The sequence below is a fragment of the Spodoptera frugiperda genome, chromosome 20, assembly GCF_023101765.2.
Source record: "Spodoptera frugiperda isolate SF20-4 chromosome 20, AGI-APGP_CSIRO_Sfru_2.0, whole genome shotgun sequence".
NCBI classification, from domain to species: Eukaryota; Metazoa; Arthropoda; class Insecta; order Lepidoptera; family Noctuidae; genus Spodoptera; species Spodoptera frugiperda.
Window position 1 is genome coordinate 1,999,813 of NC_064231.1, and position 21,816 is coordinate 2,021,628.

At 35.7% G+C, this 21,816-nt stretch overlaps 2 protein-coding genes and 1 long non-coding RNA gene across 6 annotated transcripts in view; all 3 read right to left on the bottom strand.

Moving 5' to 3' along the window:
• Positions 1–201: 201 nt before the first annotated feature.
• On the bottom strand, positions 202–1,357 carry LOC118282386 (uncharacterized). The gene is made up of 2 exons (XM_035603445.2): positions 1,177–1,357; positions 202–872 (listed from the first exon to the last, which is right to left on the bottom strand). The coding sequence occupies exon 2, from the start codon at positions 856–858 to the stop codon at positions 223–225; it is 636 nt and encodes a 211-aa protein (XP_035459338.1). The 5' UTR covers positions 859–872; positions 1,177–1,357; the 3' UTR covers positions 202–222.
• A 1,048-nt stretch (positions 1,358–2,405) lies between these two features.
• Positions 2,406–4,329, bottom strand: LOC118261972 (uncharacterized). The gene is made up of 3 exons (XR_004782453.2): positions 4,236–4,329; positions 3,183–3,561; positions 2,406–2,597 (listed from the first exon to the last, which is right to left on the bottom strand). It is a non-coding gene; the product is annotated as an uncharacterized LOC118261972 (long non-coding RNA).
• A 1,176-nt stretch (positions 4,330–5,505) lies between these two features.
• The window catches only part of LOC118262106 (calcyphosin-like protein), a 59,504-nt gene continuing 43,193 nt past the window's right edge, over positions 5,506–21,816 (bottom strand). For 3 of the 4 annotated variants that reach the window (XM_035573228.2, XM_035573229.2, XM_035573231.2), the window contains exons 3-8: positions 9,312–9,465; positions 8,947–9,043; positions 8,532–8,612; positions 7,693–7,817; positions 6,789–6,873; positions 5,506–6,371 (exon numbers count right to left, since the gene is read on the bottom strand). In XM_035573228.2, the coding sequence (XP_035429121.1) occupies positions 6,270–6,371; positions 6,789–6,873; positions 7,693–7,817; positions 8,532–8,612; positions 8,947–9,043; positions 9,312–9,465 (644 nt within the window). In that variant the 3' untranslated portion in view covers positions 5,506–6,269. Of the gene's footprint in view, positions 6,372–6,788; positions 6,874–7,692; positions 7,818–8,531; positions 8,613–8,946; positions 9,044–9,311; positions 9,466–15,474; positions 15,639–21,816 lie in introns of those variants that run through there. The other variant, XM_035573230.2, reaches the window with a different exon arrangement.

Consider the following 21,816-nt stretch of genomic DNA (forward strand, 5'->3'; position numbering starts at 1 on the left):
ATGTTTTGGTGAGAAAAAAATCATTTGTGAATTATTTTTACCGAAAAAATCACTATTTTTCAATATTTTCAATTAGGGGTTCAACCCCCCATATTATTTTTTTTGTCGATAAAATTAGATGTAGTACTCAGCCTTAAAGGGTTAGAAGTCTCACCCCTATCACATTGTATAGTAGTAGTATAATAATTAAAAAAACACAAATAAGTTGTACCAATTGTATTGTCACACCAAGTAATACATCACTGTAGTATAATTATTGTTTCGAGTCTCCGCTACGGTATATGTTGTACCCGTGTCAGTGTCTGTCCAAGTCGTTGTCTCCGGTGCAGATACGAGGTTCATTCTTGGGCTAGCTCCAAACTTATCAATGAATTCTCGTAGCTCTTTTGGCGGCCCACCAGAGTCGTTTCTAGAGCAGAAAGCGGATTCTCCTGGTGTTGGTACAAATCTAGCATCGGCTGCTACTGTCCTCATTGTTAAAGATGTAAGTGAAGCTCCATATTTCGTATAGCCTAGAGTGTAGAATAACTTATCAAGAACCCCAGTAGCTCTGAATATAAAGAATATGATAAGAATAGCCAAAAATGACATAAGGCAGTCGGCAGCGCCGCCTCTGTTGCCGGGACAGCCCCCGCCGCCGCCACAAAATAGACATTTAAGTCTAGACGTCAGCAGGAACACTAGACAGATTGGTATCAATGATATCATTTGTAACACGAATGATATAAAATTATACAATGTTTGTAGAAGCATTCTTATGACGTTTTCTATCATAAGAATCAGGGTCATGAAGACCCTGACTAACATTTGTATGCCGCATATTACAGTTGACAGCACCGCATGCACTGTGCGACACATGGCTCCTTACGTATCTGTAACATGTTAATATCAGACAGTTGATTTCTGGCCTCAGTTCAATGGTTTTATCTACTTGTATACACATAAATAATATTATGGGGGGACTGGTAGCTAAACTAGGGTCATGACTACGTTAAAAATATGCATAGAGTGTGATATTGTTACCAAATCTAACAATCTAAAATAGGTTGTTGATAAATAGAGGTAGTTTTGCATAATTTACTGCTACTCCAAGAGCTATGCTATGATATTTTCTCTGTGTATGTTCGCAATGTAAGCAAGACCCCAAATATACAGTTATTGTATGTAACATATTACCTGGTGACTGGTGTTGGTAGAATGGTATTGTATCCACTTAGTTTCATCGGTTCAACAATATTTTGTTTGAAAAAATGTAAAAATACATATAAAATGTGTAAAAATAAAAAAAAATATCAAAACATGTAAAAGGGATTATAAAAAATACATATTTGTCAAAAAATTTGTAAAAGTGACAGAAGTCATGTTTTGATGGATTTTTGTTTTTCTTCTACGAGTATACAAATCTCTTTCAAGGTTTTACTTATATAAAATACGGGACAGCAGACCTACTTACAGGAACTGTCCGTTTTGTGTATTTCAAAGGCGCCTAGTTTTTGTGGTCAGTCCCTATCCCACACTTTACCTCACTAAAACCACCCTGGTGTTCAGCCTCTGCCCCTTGGGGTGTCTTCGGGGGGCAAATGTCTTATAAGACCCCCGGTCTTATAAGACATTTGCTCCGGAGTCCCCATTGTGTAACGGCACATTCCTAGGAGGTAGAACCGAGGTTTTGGTAGTACCGAGTGTCCACTCTATACACACCCCAAGACAGGAACTGCCCTGAATTACCCCCAACATGTGTCGGCTCAGTATCGATGTTAAGAAAACAGCTGGGGGCCTACTCTAATTCAACGAAAAACGAAGTTTCGTTCGAAACTTCGCAGATTGCATACTACAATTCTATTTAAGTTTTTAAACTGACATGTGTTAGTGTTAGTAACACTAGAATTGGAACATGATACGGGATATTTACCATGTTTTTCAATATTTATGAGTTTCCGATATTTCGGCACTGTTTATCCGTGATCATGGCGCTTGCAACAGTACAATCTGTAAGCGAGGTATTGCTGCGTTAGCACCCACATTTTAGTTCACACCTACCTATGACCTAATAGATCAAATAAGGGGCTAGTTTAGGTGATACGTCATGCTGAGCAACTTTTAGTTAGGTGACAGTTTAGGAGTACATTTTCTAGATACCTTTACTAGGATTAAAAAGTGTGATGTTACAAAATATCACGTTACGTTACGTTCCATTGCGTAACGATAATATATTTATGCTATATTATCATGTGTCATGTGAAAGGGCTACGGTAAAATGGGGTGAATAGAATTCAAAGGGTGAATTGACACAAAATTGGGCTGAATAGATGTTAGAATATTTTCCTAACATTTATTCATATCTATTCTGTATCTATTCACCTCGTTTTACGGTATTTCCTTACGTAAATAAATAAACACTATCGTCATATTCTAATACCATTTATGTAATATGCACCTACAAAATAAACATTATACAATAGGTAAGCTAAAATTAACTAGAAATATTCCTTAAAATTGCTCATAAAATGTTAAACGATAATCGTATGTTCTGTTAATCCTGCTCAAATAAGAATTATTTGAGTATCTGCATGTGAAAATCTTCATAAGCAGGATATCTGTAAAAAATATAATATTACTAAATCATTTACTCATTTCCAAAGTATAACTATAGTTTTATTACAACTTTCGTGAGACAAACTAAATTAATTATTATGTTATTGGCTTACTCACGTAACTGTTTGACAAGGAACTCGACTGGTTTCAAGCCATGCTAAAGGCTCATATTCATGAGTAGCATTCGGTAGCGGAATGTTGGCCATGAAGCCTCTACCTCAAGCATGGCTAGAAACTAGTCGAGTTCCTCGTCAAACAGTTACGTGAGTAAGCCGATAACATAATAATTAATATAACTATAGTGGTTGTTGTAAAGTTAAATTTTGTTCTAGATTCCCGCACCGGGAAAATCTTGTGGGTTTATTATCGGTTTTTCAGTAAAAAAGTGAGTGTTAAGTACATTTTACTTATATCTACAGGGTGTCCAGTAAATAGTACACCTTTTTATCTATTCTCACAAGTAATACCAATACTTATAGGTATTGGTGCATGATTGTTTGTGAGTCCTTCACATGAAAACGACTGAAGGGATCGAGTAGAAAATTAGCACAGTGTTAGATTATGGTCTGGAATAACACAATACATACCTAGCTTCTCCTAGTGTATCCCATGTTTTCTAAAATTTTATCAAGCATTCCAGTGGATTTCAAAAGAGAGTATATCACTAACATGCTTATTATAGCCATCACTGCATCACAACCGGCGCTTTGTGCCGTGCCACCCCCACCCCCGCCGCCACATACCATGGACTTCACCTTTGCAGTTACAACGAACACAAAGCAAATTGGCAACAAGGATATCATCTGTAGTATTATAGACACGAAGTTGTAGAATGAATTTAAGATAAGTTTGAGTAAATTCTCCAGCATCATTATAGAGACCATGAACACTCTCACTAACATTTGACAGGCGCATATTAAGCTCTGTATCATTGCATTTGCTGTGCGACACATGATTGCGGATTATCTAAAAAGAAATGTTTTATTTGTTTTTATATTTTGTACAATGATTTTTTTAATTCTAAAATATACCTTAATTATTTCGTACGTGCATACATACCTACACACATACACATACAATCACACTTTATCAGCATAGGCAGAAACTACCGGCTACTTACTTCCAACCTATTTTTTTTTACTTTCATCAAATTCGTATACATCTGGTCATGTACACTACATGAAACTAGATAGATTTTGGAGTTAAGCTTTTTCCAGTCACTTTTATAAACACCTTCCATATTACTGCTTTCGTCCGTTCTTTTCATCGTGTCCAACCGTCGACACCATCCTTACCTACCTACCTTTCTCGATTTTGGTACATAATTTTGTATACCACAACAGTTTATTAATAAACTTAATGCTCACCACACGAATCAAAACAACATAAACGTATAAGGGAACACATTTCTACCTTCATTCTTCGTTTACCAAACTCGGAATTCACTTCCACATACAAGAGTGGCCACTAAAATATACCAGATTATGAATAGAGCCAGTCAAGCCTTTACGATTCACCATTCACTTAGTCGCTCGCAAGCTGCATTACACTTTCCACACCTGAATCATTCAGTTCATCTCTTGCTTCCCAGACACACTTAGTAACTAGTACCGTATTAGAGAAGGAAGTGTTTCAATTACTTGTATCAATAACAATATTATTAAAATATTCCTTATAAAATTAGGTAAATTCCTCTTAGTTCTTGCATTCAAATATGACAAGAGACGTCAAAACAAATACAAACAGACTATATTCTTATTACCGTTCCCATAAACTTACACTTACGTCTAGGGGATCTACAAAGGGATCTATGAAACAAGCAAAAAGTAATTATTATGTTACCGGCTTACTCACGCAACTGTTTGACGAGGAACTCGACTAGTTTCAAGCCATGCTAGAGGCTTATATTCATGAGTATTCCGCGACATATGACGCGGCGATTGTCGCGCTACTATCGCCGTGTCGTGTATCGATATCATTATAATTAATTCAGTATGTCTCAATGAAAGTTATAATAAAATTAAAGCAAAAAGTACGTTATACTTACCTCAAACTTTAATTCATGCAAAGTTTTATTTATTAACTGCCCTGCTGGCCGAGTGATTCGATTCCCGGGTCGGGCAAAGTATTACTGGGCTTTTTTCGGTTTTTCGAAAATTTCTCAGTAGTAGCACGGAGTCTGGAAATGTGCCCGGTATATGGCAATACCTATTACATGGGACTTACAACATTAATTGTGAAAAGTGGGTGTACACAGTGGCAATACGTGCCATTTTGTGCACCTCTGCCTACCCCTTCGGGGATTAAAGGCGTGACGGTATGTATGTATGTTTTATTTTACCGGTGTCGCAGTAATGCAGGCTACACCTGCAGTTTTAACTGTACGGTTTATCTGTACTGTTAAATCGTAGGTCCATATAGCCTACACACGTTTAAGTAAAATTGTGCAATCTTTCAGTTTTCCAGATGATCATAGCCTCCATAAACAACGCTTTTCCAATTCATGCTCGCTTTGAAAAACCTAACGAAACTACACAGTTTCCACAACACACTCTTAATTTAAACTGTACAGTTATATCTATACATATTTGTCTATTCAAATTTTGACTGCCTCGTTGATCGAGTGGTCGCAATTGCAACTGCCGGACAAGGGATCTCGGGTTCGGTTCCCTGATCGGGCAAAGTATTACTGGGCTTTTTTCGGTTTTTCGAAGAATTCTCAGTAGTAGCACGGAGTCTGAAATTGTGCCCAGTATATGGCAATAGGCTCACCCCCTTATTAGACGGGACTTATAACACAAATAGTGGAAAGTGGGTATACATTGTATAGCGGCATTGCGGGCCGTTGCGTATTTTGATTAGACTCAGTTGAACTGTTCGCTCTATAGAATGTAATAAAGAAAACATCAATTTTAAAGGAATATAATTTATTGAAACCAACATAAATATCATACCACACGATAATAATTTATTAAATAAAACAAACTGTATTAAATTATATTAGAAATATAAGTGCACACAGGAACGTCTAAACGGTCACCGAAAGAAGTTGGTGCAAAATTAAAGATAAATGTGAGCCTACGAAGTACAGAACACCAAATTACTACACCATACCAGGGGCCTTAGTCTGCTATTACAATTGTGTCAGAATGGTCGATCATTGAGCAGTGCGAGAGGGACGGAGCTATGAAGGTTGTATAGCTCCGTCTCTCTCGCACTGCTCAGTGATCGACCATTCTGACACAATTGTAATAGCAGACTAAGGCCCCTGAGAGCTTAGTACGAGTTTGACTCTTGAGCTGTGATTGGCCGGCTCCAATGACACAACCAACTCGTGTAGATTACGAATACCTATCTATTAGCCTTGCTGTTACTTAGTTAATTTATTTTCTCTAACTATCTCATGGGCAAATACTCAAAAGTAAGTAGCATTTTAGTATTTGGGTGTAATTTGTCGATACCGTTTTCGTTTACATCAGTAACCTTAGTACAAGTTTGTTTTACGTTTAAAGTAATCGAAACGAGAGCGCGTTCGACACTCTGATTGGTTGCTTTATTCGAGCCGGCCAATCATAGCGCCGTATCCTTTCGATTACATTAAACGTAAAGCAAACTGGTATTAAGGGTACAGGGTTGTGGTGTCCGTACTTTAGTCGAGGCGTCTGTTAATTCCCTTACAGCTTGTAAGCCTGCCGCATCATCAGGTCGAAGTAACAATCATTGTCGATTGAAACGCTGATCCCACTGTAATAGTTCATGAACTCCTCCAGAGTAACCTGCGGGAAAATATTCACATATAATGACAAATAATCAAAACCTACTTACTAGTTAAGCTGACGAAATCGATGTTTGTACGTTATGCATAAGGGTGCTTTGCACTAGAGATGTGCTTTACTATGTTGCTGTGGATGCGTTTGGCTTCCACCTTTCGTATTTATTAGAACACATAGCTTAGCAATAGTGGAAACAGAGTCAGTAAAGTTATGTTTTTTATATGAAAAAAAAAGCGTGCTATGTACTATAGATACATCGCATACTCGAGCTGCCCATCTGCCTCGCACATCTACATAGCTTAGTATCAGTGGAAACGGGCACATAGTTTCACCGCTTAGCTATTGCATCTTCGTCCAGAGATGAGATGCTGAGAAGCACCGCAAGTATTAAAGTTTTAACAATAAAAGAATACTGCTTACTTTGCCGTCGACTGATCCTTCAGACTCGAAGTTTGCCAGGAACTTGTTCAGGATCAAGTCTGCTGTCTCTTCACCGCTCATGTATCTGAAATTTGGAAAACAAGAAATTACAATCTCATTTAGAAATAGGAAATATTTAAACGATATTTATTTTGCAAATAGGTTACAATATAACTCTTTTACACGTCGATCTCTTAAATAACTAGATGAGGCCGGCATTTAAAAGCAAAAATGCGTCAAATCAGTTGAATCGTTCCCGAGTATTTTGTGTAACTAAAAACATGGAATAGTCATGCTTCGGCATTATGGTTTCACACAAAACAATGGATGCATTGTGTTGAACCCTTTTGATGTCCATGGGTGGTGCTTATCATATTAACAGCTTAGTAAATAGAATGGGAAAAATATGGTCAATTAAAGGTTCTTACAAATGGAAAACCATCAGGTTTGGGCTCCTATAATATCTCGATTTATAAAAAATTGTTGCTGTTCGTTACGGCTGGACCGATTTGGCTAGCTTTGGTCTTGAATTGTTTGGTCCAGGGACGGTTTAAAAGGTGAGAAAGAAATGGCAGTACGAAGTTTGCTGGGTCAGCTAGTCATAAATAAAAGTAATTGTCGTCCTCAGGGTTATTTTCTTTTTCTATAACTTTGACTAAATATTAGTTTTACATTATTCTCACATAGTTGAAGCAACGAAACTATGTAACTAAGAATTGTATTGTGAATCTGATTGGAAAAGAGTAACCTATGGAGTTTCTTGCTCGTTTTTCTCCATAGGAATCTACACTTTGGAACGAGCAAATAGCTTCACTAGAGGACTGACGTTATTAATATTATTATATTTGCTTTGACGTTCAAAAGTGTCTTCCTAATTGAAATAAATAATTTTGACTTTATGAACCTGGGATGTGCAGTAACAGAGTAGACTCCTCGGATATCATCGACGGTGATGACTCCGTCTCCTGTCTTGTCCAGCTTCTTGAACGCCTGCTCCACGATAGCCCTGCGAGACTCCGACATGGGAGGCTGAAATTAACATTTGTTTTTATTATAACTTTCAGATTCTAATGTCTTTGTATGTTTTATTTCACACATTTAACATAGCGATCAGCGAATGTTTTGTGACAGTATTATGTATATTTAATACATATGTTATAATTCCGTGATCCCATTAAGTGTGCGAGAGCCATGCTTCGGCACGAATGGGCCGGCTCGACCGGAGTAATACCACGGCCTTACAGAAAACCGACGTGAAACAACGCTTGCGTTGTGTTTCGTTGTGTGAGTGAGGTTACCGGAGGCCCAATCCCTCCTTCCCAATCTTCCCAATCCCTATTCCCGAACAACAACAACTCTTAAATTCATAACCCCATAGCAATCAGCACTTGTAACGCCTCTGGTGTTTCAAGTGTCCATGGGCGGCGGCGATTGCTTACCATCAGATAATACGTCTGCCCGATAATCGGCGTGTTTCATAAAAAAATCCAAGTACTTATCACAAAAAGAATAAGCCTGATCTACCATAATAATCCATGCTTATACACTAGTAATAAAACACAATGAAGTACTACATTTCATAAAAATCATCATCATCGAATCGACAGTCTACGGTAGACTGTAGGTCTCCTACACATCGGTAAGTTTATTTGCCACAGTTATAATCTCTTCGTTTGGCAGGATTAAAGAGGTAATACCATAGAATAATCAGTAAAGTAATACTATGGGAGAGCCAATACTCACACGAATCTGTATTAAGAACTCATCAAGGCTGATGGAACCACTCTTGTCTGTATCGAACCTGTTGAACAGCTCCACTGCATCCTAGAACATAATAAAATATTATAAGTAACAGTAGAAAACTATATTTTAAAAGTATTTCATTTTTTAAAAGCATTGCAATTAGCAAGATTGTTATCACTATCCCTAAGTCAAATCCGTCATTCCAATTAAACCATAAATAGGTACTTTTGAAATATCAACAAATAAAGAAATAGTCTGTCAGTCTGTCCATTAGTGAAGCTAGTTCTCATCCTGGTTCCAAAGTGTAGCTTCTAATGGAGAAGAGCGAGTTACAAATTTCTGTGTCTACTATGTTTAATGACTTCAATAAAAGATATTAATGCACTAAGTATGAAGTAATAAGGCTGATTATTACCGCATGGTTAAGTTCTAGTCCAGTTTCCTTGATCCCATTGATAAACTCTTCCTGGTTCAACTGCTTGCTGCCATCGTCATCCATTCGTCGGAAGATCCTGCAATAATATTGTAATGTACCTAAATGAAATCAGTAGCCTTAGTACCAGTTTGCTTGACGTTAAACGAAATCGCGCTCAGCGATCTAATTGGTTGGTTTATTCGCACCGGCCAATCAGACCGCTGAACGTGCTCTCATTTTCATTCAACGTAAAGAAATCTTATAATAAGGGTACAAATACAAAGCACAAAACAATTTTAATAATATCAGGACTATTATGATATAACAGTAGTAATATACAACAATATATTATAATTATAGCTTACCTTCCAAGCCCCAGTATGCCAGACGCGCCGCGCGACAAGCAGAGCAGGCGCAGTTTCTCCAGCGGGTCGGTGGCGGCGGCCAGCGCGCGCGCAGACTTCTGCATTAACTCCTCCTCCTGCCGCGACGTCGCCGACAGCGGTCTGTGCCATGCTACTGCAAATTTTCATACAAATAAATTATTATTAAAGTATGGCTCAGTGGGGAGACCTCAGTCCAACAGTAGACAGAAACGTGGTGCCACTGCTGACCAAAGGCGACGTCCCACACGGAGAAGGTTTGACCTCAATGCGAGTTAGCGATTTCAGACTTATAATTAGTAATTAACTAAAAGCTTAGGTTTCCTCACGATGTTTTCCTTCACCGTTTGTCAGTGATGTCTAAATAGTATTAGAAAGTACATATACTTAAAAATGTCAGATTAATATAAGGCGTTTAACATAAATAAATATTTAATACCATATAAGTTATATGGTCATCACGATTAAGAGTATATACTAAATTTGGCCCAAACAAACAAACAGGTTCAAGTTAAATAAAACCGCTTAAATATTATGAAAAATAAACAATAAATTAACTTTTGAATACAATTTATCACATAATTTTCTCTATACAATACTTGAACAATCCTAACTGCATTGCAGGTGTAAGAAATGAGTATATCACATCTGCATTACTACAACATATTGCAAATTACTTTTTAATTTGCATTCAGTTCATTCACTCCACAATTTACTTGCTTTTTTGTAACGTTAGACTTAGAACAACAATCCTTAAATAATGGCGAGATGGTGGCCAAGCGCCATCCTATTAAGTATAAAAAATTACTATCAAATTGTCCTATACTTTTTCTTACTTATACCTTATAAACCAAATGAAGGTCCATTTGGTTTATAAGGTACTAGTTACTTCCGCGCGGTTTGCTCGGCTCCTATTGAAAGTAGCGTGATGTTGTATAGCCTTCCTCAATAAATGCACTATCCATTGTATAGCCTTCCTCAATAAATGCACTATCCAACACAAAAAGAGTTATTCAAATCGGACCAGTAGTTCCGGAGATTAGCGCGTTCAAACAAACAATTTCTTCTGCTTATTCAACGATGGTAAGAATGGATCCAATTCTAATATCTAATTGGCGAAACCGAAACAAAGAATAAGAAAATAAAAAGCTTCATGGTACCAATAAAAATCAATATCAACTTTAGTACCTAGTAAATAAGAACCAACACGCAATAGCTAGAACCTACTCAATCTTGATTCATGAATGAAAAAGAAAACATAAATACCCAGCACACAAGCACATCAACCTAACCAAAGTCCTTTACAGAATTTTCAACTTTATTACAAAGGTATTAGATTGAAAATCTTTTAAACAAAGTATGTAGATTGGTATACATAAATATGCCGCTTTACGTACTAGGTTAATCTCAGTCGATCTACGGTACATTACTAACAAAAATATAGGATAAACAAAACAAGGCACGCGATCTTCAACATTGACAGGAACTTAAGTATTTTGCCTTGAGCCCTTGGCCTACATTACATCGGTACATTGAGACATTTTTATATTAGAAAGAAGGAGTTTTGTGCTCAATGCTAAATAAGTATTGCCAAATTATTTTCGTGTTCTAAAATCAATCCGTATTTGATATACAAGATAATAACTTAGGGTGTTTTTCCACCAGAGATGTACTATGTAGTTATACTACGAAGATGTAATACTCGTTTACTCGTAGCTAAGCCGAGCTAAGTCGTAGCTAAGAAAACTATGTGACCACCAGATAGTAAGATATGTAGCTGGTCGTGCGTGCTGTACGTGAGATGCGCCACCGCAAAGTAGCTGTGCGAGCAAGATGCGATCGAGTATGCGATGTACCTATAGTAGGGAAGCCATCCATAGCACGCATCCGTAGTATGCATCCATAACACGCATCCATAGCACACGTCTCACCACATAAAAATATAGCTTAGCTGAGTTTGTTTCCACCAGTGCTAAGCTATATGTACCAATGAATATGATTGGTGGAAGCCAAACGCATTCACAAGAACGTAGCATATCACGTCTTTAGTAGAAAAGCCACCTTAAATGGATTCACACTATTACGTATAGTCCAAAATACGGTTGCCTAGCAACAAATTACTTTGTTATCAAACGACAATGCAGTAAAAATGTACGGTAACAATGTAAAATAGGTCAAACGTTACCAAACCCAAGATTTAATCCTTAGTACATCAGTTACCTACTAATAAAAGTTCAGAGATTAACAATAAAAGTTAGAACAAACTGACTGAAAAAAAATGTTATTTTGGTGTATGTATCGTATGTATATTCATATCCACAGAACATATAAAGAGAGTAGAAATGAAATAGTTCCTGATTTGTATCAGAACGCGTGTCGCCGTTTCTCCCACCCTTTAATTTCACTACAAGCAAGAGACCAATGTCTGAGCGGATTACCCCCACAAATAAATAACACACATTTAAATCTCGAATTTGCTATTGGTTGTCACACAAACGCAATGACTGCATTTGACGTACACTCTAACACGCATAAAAACTCATGTATGCTAGGGCGAGACAAAGGTCGATTGTTGATATCGATAAAATTTAAGTAATCTTGTTTTTGTTTTACAAGTATTGTTGAATATTGTGAAATTGTATTCATGCGAAATAGAAACCAAGTAATAAAAGTAAAATAAATAAAAAATACATAACTGAATTTTAAAACCAATTTTATTACTCAATAAGTTAAAAATCAGTAAAAAATAAATAAATCATAGGCACTTTTGAACGTCAAAGCAAATATAATAATATTAATAACGTCTGTCTGTCGGTCAGCCCTCTAGTGAAGCTATTTGCTCGTTCCAAAGTGTAGATTCCTATGGAGAAGATCGAAGATCTGTTCGTTCGATCTTTTTCAATTAGATTCACAATACAATTCTTGATAACATTGCTTTTCTTTGCATCGATTGCTTGAACTATGTGAGAACAATGTAAAACTAATATTCAGTCAAAGCGATAGAAAAAAAACCTTAAGAACAACAAAATTAATACAGTCTGGAGCTGACCAGTCCCAGTTGACAGCGCTCGTTCACCAACATGACACGTACACCAGCACCGTCCAACTCAACCATGTTGCAGGGAATCGAACGATCCAATGCCCGTGCCACCGCCAGTGAGACCTTTGAGTGAGCATGACAACTCTAAGCTGACACAAATGCATTCTACTAGTCTAATTTAGCTAATTACAGGGCTCTCACATTTACAATAATCTGTATAAAGTACAGAACACATTGAAATAACATGGTTATATTATTTCATTTTTTAAATTTACGAAAGATGATATTTTAAATATCGCCATTTTTAGACAAAAAAACTGATTTAAAGAGACTAATTTAAAATTTTCTAAAATAAAATCAGTTTACTTACTGAATTATACATTGCGATATTGTGCGGATAAACGCCTAATTTTAAGTTTCTTTTCCCTGACTTTGTTATTATGTAATTATCAACATCGAAATGTTGCGAACGAAATATGCTACATTTAATAGGAATCCAGGAGCCCATAGTACAGGTTTTCCTAGTTTGGGTTCCTGAATCCCACCACTTGTCTTTTCAATTGTTTTAAACCTGGTCGTGTAACTTGCTACATAATTTATTATACTATTAATTATTATATAAGCTTAGTTTTTAAGACCAATGTCTGTATAAATATGGTGGAGATAAAAATATACGCAGTTTATAACCTGTGTGGTGGAACTTGAAAAAAAAAATAATTCTACCAGTTGTGTCAATCCACAATTTTGTTACACCTGGATCTGTTGGAAACCTAAAACATAATATTAAAATAAATCATATGTCACATTCTATAAAAAAATAAAAACATAAAACTCACTCAAAATCTATATTACTAATTAGTCGTAATAAATAATACTTATTATTTAAATTATAAAGTGTGCTATTGATTATAATAGACTGTATCATAGTAACAATCGACATTGATTACAAATTTGCCCAACACTATCGATGTCATAGATTTTGTGGAAATGAGCTTTTGTTTCGGTACTCGGGACTCTCGCAATGGACGTCATACATTGCGCGATTGCTCACGTAGTGCAAGATTGTACTCATCTATCGCAAGCAATGTATTACTATTAGTCTGCTTGCGATTATATCGTTTTTGTCTATAAATTTCATAATACTAATGTTATAATTACAAATATCACACGTATTTTTATGTTTTTGGACTTACCGGTGAAAAGAAATTCCTTCTCGTGCTATGCTACACACCTGGTTTCTTTTCCGACACGTTATAATAGCGCAAGACGGCATAATATAATATTTTTGCGGAGATACGTACGCTGTCAAAACATGACAGCGATTGCTAGCCGGTAAGTATGGACATTTGAGCGTTATGACAGCGCGCAGTACGCCGGCTCGCACCCTCGGCACGCGTGGCCCGCCCACAAGGCCAATCCAGTCTCTTTCTTTTATCCATGTTCATATCCATGTAGTAAAAAAACAAACCGGCCGAATTTCGTACCTCCTCCTTTTTGGGAAGTCGGTTAAAAAGCGGTTATTTCGATATTACAAACATAATATATAGAAGATGTAGATAGGTATATCTGTGAAGAAACGATTGATCGTTTTATTTCAATACGAATCGAAGCCCTATGGATTCAAGGTAGTTTATTCAACTTTGTATAGGTACGTACCTAAGTAATACGAGGTCAAGTACAGTTTATTGTAAACTTTTACTCGCATGAAATGGATTTTGTTTTAACTTTTTCAAACATTTTTATGGCTCAAACCGATTTAGTAATTTCTGAGTCTATCCAGCAAAGTCAACAAAAAAAAAACTATAAAATATTTCCTCTTTATAGCATAACTAGCTGTTCCCGCGGTTTAACTCGCTGCCCGGCTCCTATGAATTGATAGCGTAATGTTTTATAGTATATTGCCTGATTCGATAAATCGACTATCCAACACAAGAAGAATGATTAAATTAGAACCATTCATTCAGAAGATTGGCGCGTTCAATGAAACATAAAATATCATCAGCTTTATAAAACTTTGTACTATGTATAAAGCTTAGATTGTATAGTATATACCTATAGAATATTACTACTACGGTAATATAAGTGTCCAATTGACGTAAAAAACCTAGAACTTTCCATTATACTACATGTGATAGTCATTATTTATGTAGTCCCCGCATGGCGTTTTTGTCAATACCAAGTTACATAGGGGTTGGTAACCGAGTCAAGCCTGGTCAAATCGATACGAGTCATAACACTCGCTTGGAATATTCAATTCGAATGTTACACTAGTTAGTAGCAGCTGTCAATACCCAAATTAATTATTTAAGTGTCCCAATTATGATTGATTATGATGTCAGTGTGTTAATATTATTTGTAATTCATTTTCCGAAACACGGGGTCGTTTTAACCTCAATTTTTTGTGTGTACTAATGTACGAACATTCGGTTAACAGGGAGCTAGTTGCAACGGCTTAAACTAGGTTATTTTATGACATCGATGTTGTCCTAAGTCCTAGGCTATGTTAGGGCTCTTGATTACTTACAAAACTAGATCATTTACCGCCGCATTCAGAGTCAATTAATGTTTACTTAACCTAGTCCTTCGGAACAATAATAATTCGTTACTAAGGAACAGCTTAAATATCTCTGAGTACGGTAGTAAGACAGGGTAACCTACGTATAAAGTCATCAAGTTTTACGGTGTATTTACGTGTTAATCATAAATAGGTACTATAAACCTGGTCCCCTATACGCAAATACATATTTTATTTCCAAGTATTTTAACATTTTGGTGCACTATGTCTATTTTGATTTAACTTGAAAATTGTACTTCTTTATAAGGTTATTATTAAAACACCAAGTTAACAATAAATACTCTAATGGTCAATTTCAATAACCTAGATCTATCTGTAGATTTGCTTACTAGAGATACAATTGTAACATAAGCTTCATACAAAATCCGTAACTCCATACATCCCTAAAAATGGCGTAAACATTTATAAATTCGTACGATTTAATATTATATAAAACCATACAACCTCTTTCACACATAAAGTATTAGCCACACTACTAACACAATTCCTTCAATACATACACACGATAAATAACACAAACTAAAACTTACTGTTTGACTTAGTTTTAATCTTTCCAAGATACATTTTGTATAACACTAAACTGTACACAAAGACACGTGATCAAAACCTTGCGAGCATGTTTCCAAACTAAGGTATACGTCTTCAATGCTTCGCTTGTAACCGTCGACTGGCGACCCAAGACCGCTAGAGCAGGGCAGCGAAGTGAGACAGAATATTTACAAGACGCAAAGTTACAAACGAAAGAATATGCGGCACTTACTTATTAAAGTTTATTATTGTCATTGTTACCATGCTAGGGGCTGAGAAGTTACAACCCTTTGAGCATGAATAAGTATAAAAAGTTGCCCGAAAAATATAGGGTTTTAATTTGATACCAATCTTGTTTGATGATAACATCTTATTAAAGTTTCCCCATGGGTTATACTGAGGGTACACTACCTATACCTCATTAGGTACCTATATACCTATATTTTGTGATAGGGTGACAAAAATGTTACAAATTGATGTGTAGAACATAAGTTTGTCACATGGTACCTGCGCATGTGTACCGCGCAAAATAAGTTGTGTTTTACGGCTCTGGGATTAATTACAATAAGGACAGGGTATAGGTATTGTCCAAGATCTAAAAGGGCGTGGAGGCCCTTAAACATAAAATTAATGCGACTCATTGTTATCAATATCCTGTTGGAACCAATTGTATTTTTCTTATATTACAGATTATGAAAGTGTCTTCAAAGATTCAGACTGACTTTCCAATAAATTAGGTCACTTAACAATATAATCTTAAAGAAACCTATTCCTTTGCTTTCCAAATTTGTTATAGGGCAAAAATGTTATACAAATTGATGTCTACCATAATATTGCAGACTACACTGTTTAGACCATTTGTAGCTATTTATGTTGTTTTTTTAAGTCGGTAATCATGATTTTAACGGCACTGGGCGACGTCTTGAGAGACAAAGTTCCTTAATAAATGAAAAAAAGAATCTATTCCTACTACATACAAAGTATTCGTTTACAAGTACCTAAAGGAAATAGGATCATTAAAGAAGACATCAAAATGAGTTGAACTGAACGACATGAATCAAAACAATAGGATGGAATCATACCGGAACATCGACATGAGTTAATGGACCGTGGTAAGCAAATGTACCAAGTAGAACAGACTGTGGCTACTAAGATAGTCAATATTATGTGTAATAATATGTAGATATTCATTACCAAGACATATTGAGAAGGCATATATACCTTCTTCGGTGATACAAATCATAATTTGTATCACCGAAGAAGGTATAGATAAGATACAAATCATAATTTGTATCACGATCATCATCATCAACTTATAGGTGTACATAACCTCACGCCTGTCTCCCATGGAAGCAGACAGAGAAAATAGAACGCCAATTGCTACGATTCTTACAATCCTCCATCGCTCCATCAACAGTCATCCGTCTTTTCATGCATGCTCGTCAGTTAAGGGTAGGTGCTTTTAATTTGGTCCTTCTTTAATATATCGCCAACTAACTTTTACATTTATAATATTAACCTAAGTTTACTCACAATCCTTTCCATTACCGTCTGCCATGATACGATTTGTTTAAATAATTTAAATGAATGTACATATGGAGTCAGTAAAAGACTAAGTATCAATTAGTTTTTTATACTAACAACAACATTTTTTATACTAACTATTTACTAAGTATCAATTAGTATATTTGACAACTGGTCAAGTGGTAGCAAATGTTGAGTAAAAGGTTTCGCAACATTGCAATATACTTAACAAACCTGCACTATCTCCGCAGTACGAGTATGTATTGTATTGGGAACCGAATTAGTTCCTGCATGTACCACCGTCCCGGTCCAGAGTATTGATTTAAAATTTCACATCTGTAGTCTTATATAACTTTAGCTTACCTCTGCAATAAACTGTGCTCCTTGTGTGCACCAGAGCAACTGTTACATATTTTAGAAGAATCTATTCCAGAATTTGAGAAAGATGACTAAGTTTTATTTTAATGGTCGTCTTGTAAATTATTTTAAAACATTAGACATATTTTTTTATTTTCTTACGAAACTAAACTTTGATTCCTTTTATCTTTTTTTTTTCTCCTCTTATAGTATAATTTTATTTCAATATTTTAACACATTATTTTTCTTTTTATTGTAATGTCTATTTTATATGACAAAATAAAAGGGATATGTATCTAATCCTTTTTATTACCCAAACGGATTATAAATTTTATAGTTCCTATTAGACTTATCAAAATATTGTTAATTCTTGTATGTATATTATTATTTAATTTTATGACATCTAACTGTGTTAATACTGTGAATGTGGTGTAGTCTATAATTGGCATAAACATGATCTTGTGTCTTCATCTTGTCTTACTTTAATGTTGGTGTTTATTCTGTTGACTTGCCTTATAATAATAAATAAAAATAAAATAAAATAGATTTTTAATTTTCATACCCCATCATCATCCCTATTTACATGATAAATGGCGATAGACCCTATAGCCGCACATTGAAGACTCAAATCTCAACGTATTACCATTTAACAAAGAAAAATAAACAATTGTTAAGTAGTTAGCCAAACAACGTTTAAACTTAAATTAATTTATTGTTGCTGTTGGAACAGCTCAAGGGAAACGCGTATAGGGTTACTACTTACTACTGCGTTGACATAATTATGTATTTGTATTAAGCTAGATGTTATACAATTTTGTAACTATTGTTATAGCAGACTAATGTCCGAATACTCAAACACTACTCAATATTAAGACGCTCTCATTCTAAACTAGTTCTGTCCCTATCAATTCTTTATAAAATGACAGAGATAGCACGATATTTAAGTACAACTTAAAATTGAGTAGCGTTTGAGTATTCGGGCGTAAGATTCCTGTATAATGATGTGAATATGAACAGTGTGGAATAAACAAGAGTATGTTAAGCAAGATCCCACTTTTTTCCTATTATCTTACAAGTCCCAAAAAACAGCGAGCTTTTGGCGTCTATCAATCTATACATATAATAAAATCGTAGAAAAGTGCTGTCTGTACATTGAAAATAAAAATAAAAAAAATAGCAGGGGTTATTGTTATGTCGATGTCGAACCCAAAAATGTAATTAACTTTTTTTTTGTCTGTTTGTCTGTTTGTCTGTTTATCTGTTTGTCTGTGTGTCTATGCGCGCTAATCTCAGAACCGGCTGATCCGAGTTGGATGCGGTTTTCACGAATATATTGTGGTATGCTTCAATTTACATTTAGTGTTTGTTTCATGTTAATCGGTTCATAAATAAAAAAGTTATGTCAAATTAAAGAATCACGTTGAACACTATTCTATGCTTATACCATTAATCTCCGCCACTATTTGACGGATTTGGTTGAAATTTGGTACAGATATAGTTTAGAACCTTAGAAAGGACATAGGATAGTTTTATTTCAAAAATCAAAAAATAAAAATAGAAATAGATCGCGCTATGGTTTCGTTACATTCATTCGAGCGCTTCGGTACTATCGTAGAAAAAGTGTATTATCAGTCGTATGACTATTTGTCTGTAGTGGTCCTGCTGTTTCGTATATTCTAAATAAATTGGTTTCGTTGTATTTGTCAATTAATAAGTTTATTTGTTGGGTTTTTCTGGTTTTCTGGTTAAATTATTTAACGTAGGTTTAGTTTGATATCGATTATTAGTAGTTACTGTAGTTAGTTTTTTAATAAAATTGTAAGTCTAATTTATTAATTAATTAGATAGATTAGATTTAAGTCGTTTCTTTTAAATTATTTAGTTTAAGCTTGGTTATTATAGCATAGAGGATAGGTTGTAATATAATTTCTTTTTTAAATGTTATAAATTCGTAATTCGTAGCTTTCTTTAGTTTTAAGTTAGTTTTCATCTTAAGTTCGGAAAGATTATAATATTTCTTTAGTTTAAGTCCGTTTTTAAATAATTTTTTCAATGCCCTAAGTGAGTATACATCTATTAAATTCAAACGCAGAGCTCATTATGTTGATTTTTGAAGAGTTCCTGGAATATCTTCTACGTCTCATTTTTGAAGAGATTCCGCGAGATGGGAACTATGTGGTTAAAACCAAAAATTTGCCGGAAGTCACTATTCCACGCGAACGAAGTCGCGGGCAAAAGCTATTACTAAATAAACCTAAGTAACTTCATCATCAGCCTCCAAGTGACCACTGCTGACCTAAGGCCTCTTCTCACATGGAAAATATTTGAACATTAATCACCATGCTTGTTCAATGCGTGTTGGCGATTTATAATTAGGAATTATAAGCTCAGTTTTCTTCGCAATATTTTCCTTCACAGTTTGGCAGTGGTGTCTAAATAATCTTAGAAATTACGTATAACTCGGAAAATGTCACATTGGTACTTGTCGTTGGTAGGTTTCGAACCCGCACTCTTATGCATGAGAAGCGGGCGCGGCTAAATCCGCCGGGCCACCACGACAAACCTAAGTAACTTAATAATACTTTAACCGATACCAAAACTTCCTGTGCTTGCCCCCATTACGCACAACCCTATTTCATTACAATGTGGATTAATCAACTTAGAATTCTTATAAAAACTTGATTGATGGTATCAACATTGCTACCATGAAAACCGTGAAAATATTATGTTATGAAAAAAAATCTTGTTGTATTTTCTAACAAAAAGCCCGTTTTCCTTTTTATGTGAATAAATTAGTTTTATTATTGTGTTTGAATAAAACTGTCAACAACATTTTTTATACTAACTATTTATTTATTTTATGATGGGAATGTGAATCATACTTAACGACTGTTTGCTAACACTGAAAAGTAACAATGTAGTCAATGTCAATGGTAATTTAAGGTTCTGACTAAGTGCCTAGCAAGCAGAACCTATAAAGATTTCACAATATTATAAAACTGTCCACAATCGATTTTTCAAGAGGAGGGGATTTTGCTACAGGTCTAACCAACAGTACGGGTTATTTTCCACCAGTGTGCTGTGTAGCTGTGCTACGAAGATGTTATAACTAAGCTGTGAAACTATGTGACCGTTTCCACTGATACTAAGCTATTGTAATTGTGCTACGAAGCGGTGCCGCCGCAAAGTAAGTGTGCGAGGATAATTAGTCGAATAGGGAAGCTATCCATAGCACACATCTATAGCACGCTTCCACAGCACACATCATTCCAATTAAAAAACATAGTTTAGCTGAGTCCATTTCCACTAGTGCTAAGCTATGTGTACCAATGAATATGATTGGTGGAAGCCACAGCAACGCAGCATAGCACATTAAATTTTTGGTACAAAAGCACCTTGAATTAGAAGTTTAACATTAATGGTCACTGAAAATTTAGTATTTGCTGGCCCCCATAGAAAGAGACAAAGATATTTGAAACATGATACGTTGACCCTTTAACAAAACCTTGGCTGTCAGAAACAGGCTACCTACATGCATAAGTAATAAGTATAGGTAGGCGTATCTTCCAAAAACTGTCACAACACAAATGGGCCTATAAATCCGAATAAACTGTAACTGTAGGTAAGGTTATTGCCTTCTTGTAATTATGGAAGTACCCAACTACAGTACCCGGCGATAAATATTGCACATCGGCACAATTCATTTCCATGCCAAAGACAAAGAAGAAAGATACATAAGGTACTCCTCTAGTGCTGTGGGTGACCATGGGCGGTGATTGCTTTTTTTGGGGGTCAAAATAATCCAATGGATTCTCCCGCCTTGGGTGAAGCGAGAGGCAGGACTAAAAACCACCCCGCATCTACTCCTGCTCATCGAGTGCCTACTAGGAATCCGTAGCTCAACTGCGGTACCGATTACTTACCGTCAGAGGATCCGTCGTCCCATAAAAACTAAATAAAATGAGACTTTTCCTGCCTCGGGTGACGCAAGAACGAGTCAGACTTTTACTGACTTAAAAACACCCCGTTAATACTCCTGCTCTTTGAGCCGGTGCCCGGTAGCCGGCTAGGTAGTCCGCAGCTCAAGTGCGGCACTGGTTGCTTACCATCATAGGATCTGTCTTCACCGTCTTCTCGTTTGCTGCCCTTTCCCATAAAAACTAACCGTGTCCTCCGGGCGGTCCTAAAATGACATTTGGATCCACAAAAATAGGAGTTAATTTAAAACTTTTAATGGAAAAGCACGATATAGGTAATTCTTTACTAAAAATATATATATATTTTTAATTGTTAATCCACTGTAGTTCTTATATGTGTTGGAACAGCTAGAAATATTAAAACATTACATATACACTGTGAAAAAGGGTGTTTTGTTAAGGTAACATGGATTTATTCAAAGTCACGTGCGATTTTTTTGTATACAGTTAAGTCTAATTTAATAACGTCAACGAATGAAATACTTC

Coding starts and splice junctions, on each gene's coding strand:
- LOC118282386 (XM_035603445.2), bottom strand. CDS start 858: ATGTGTCGCACAGTGCATGCGGTGCTGTCAACTGTAATATGCGGCATA.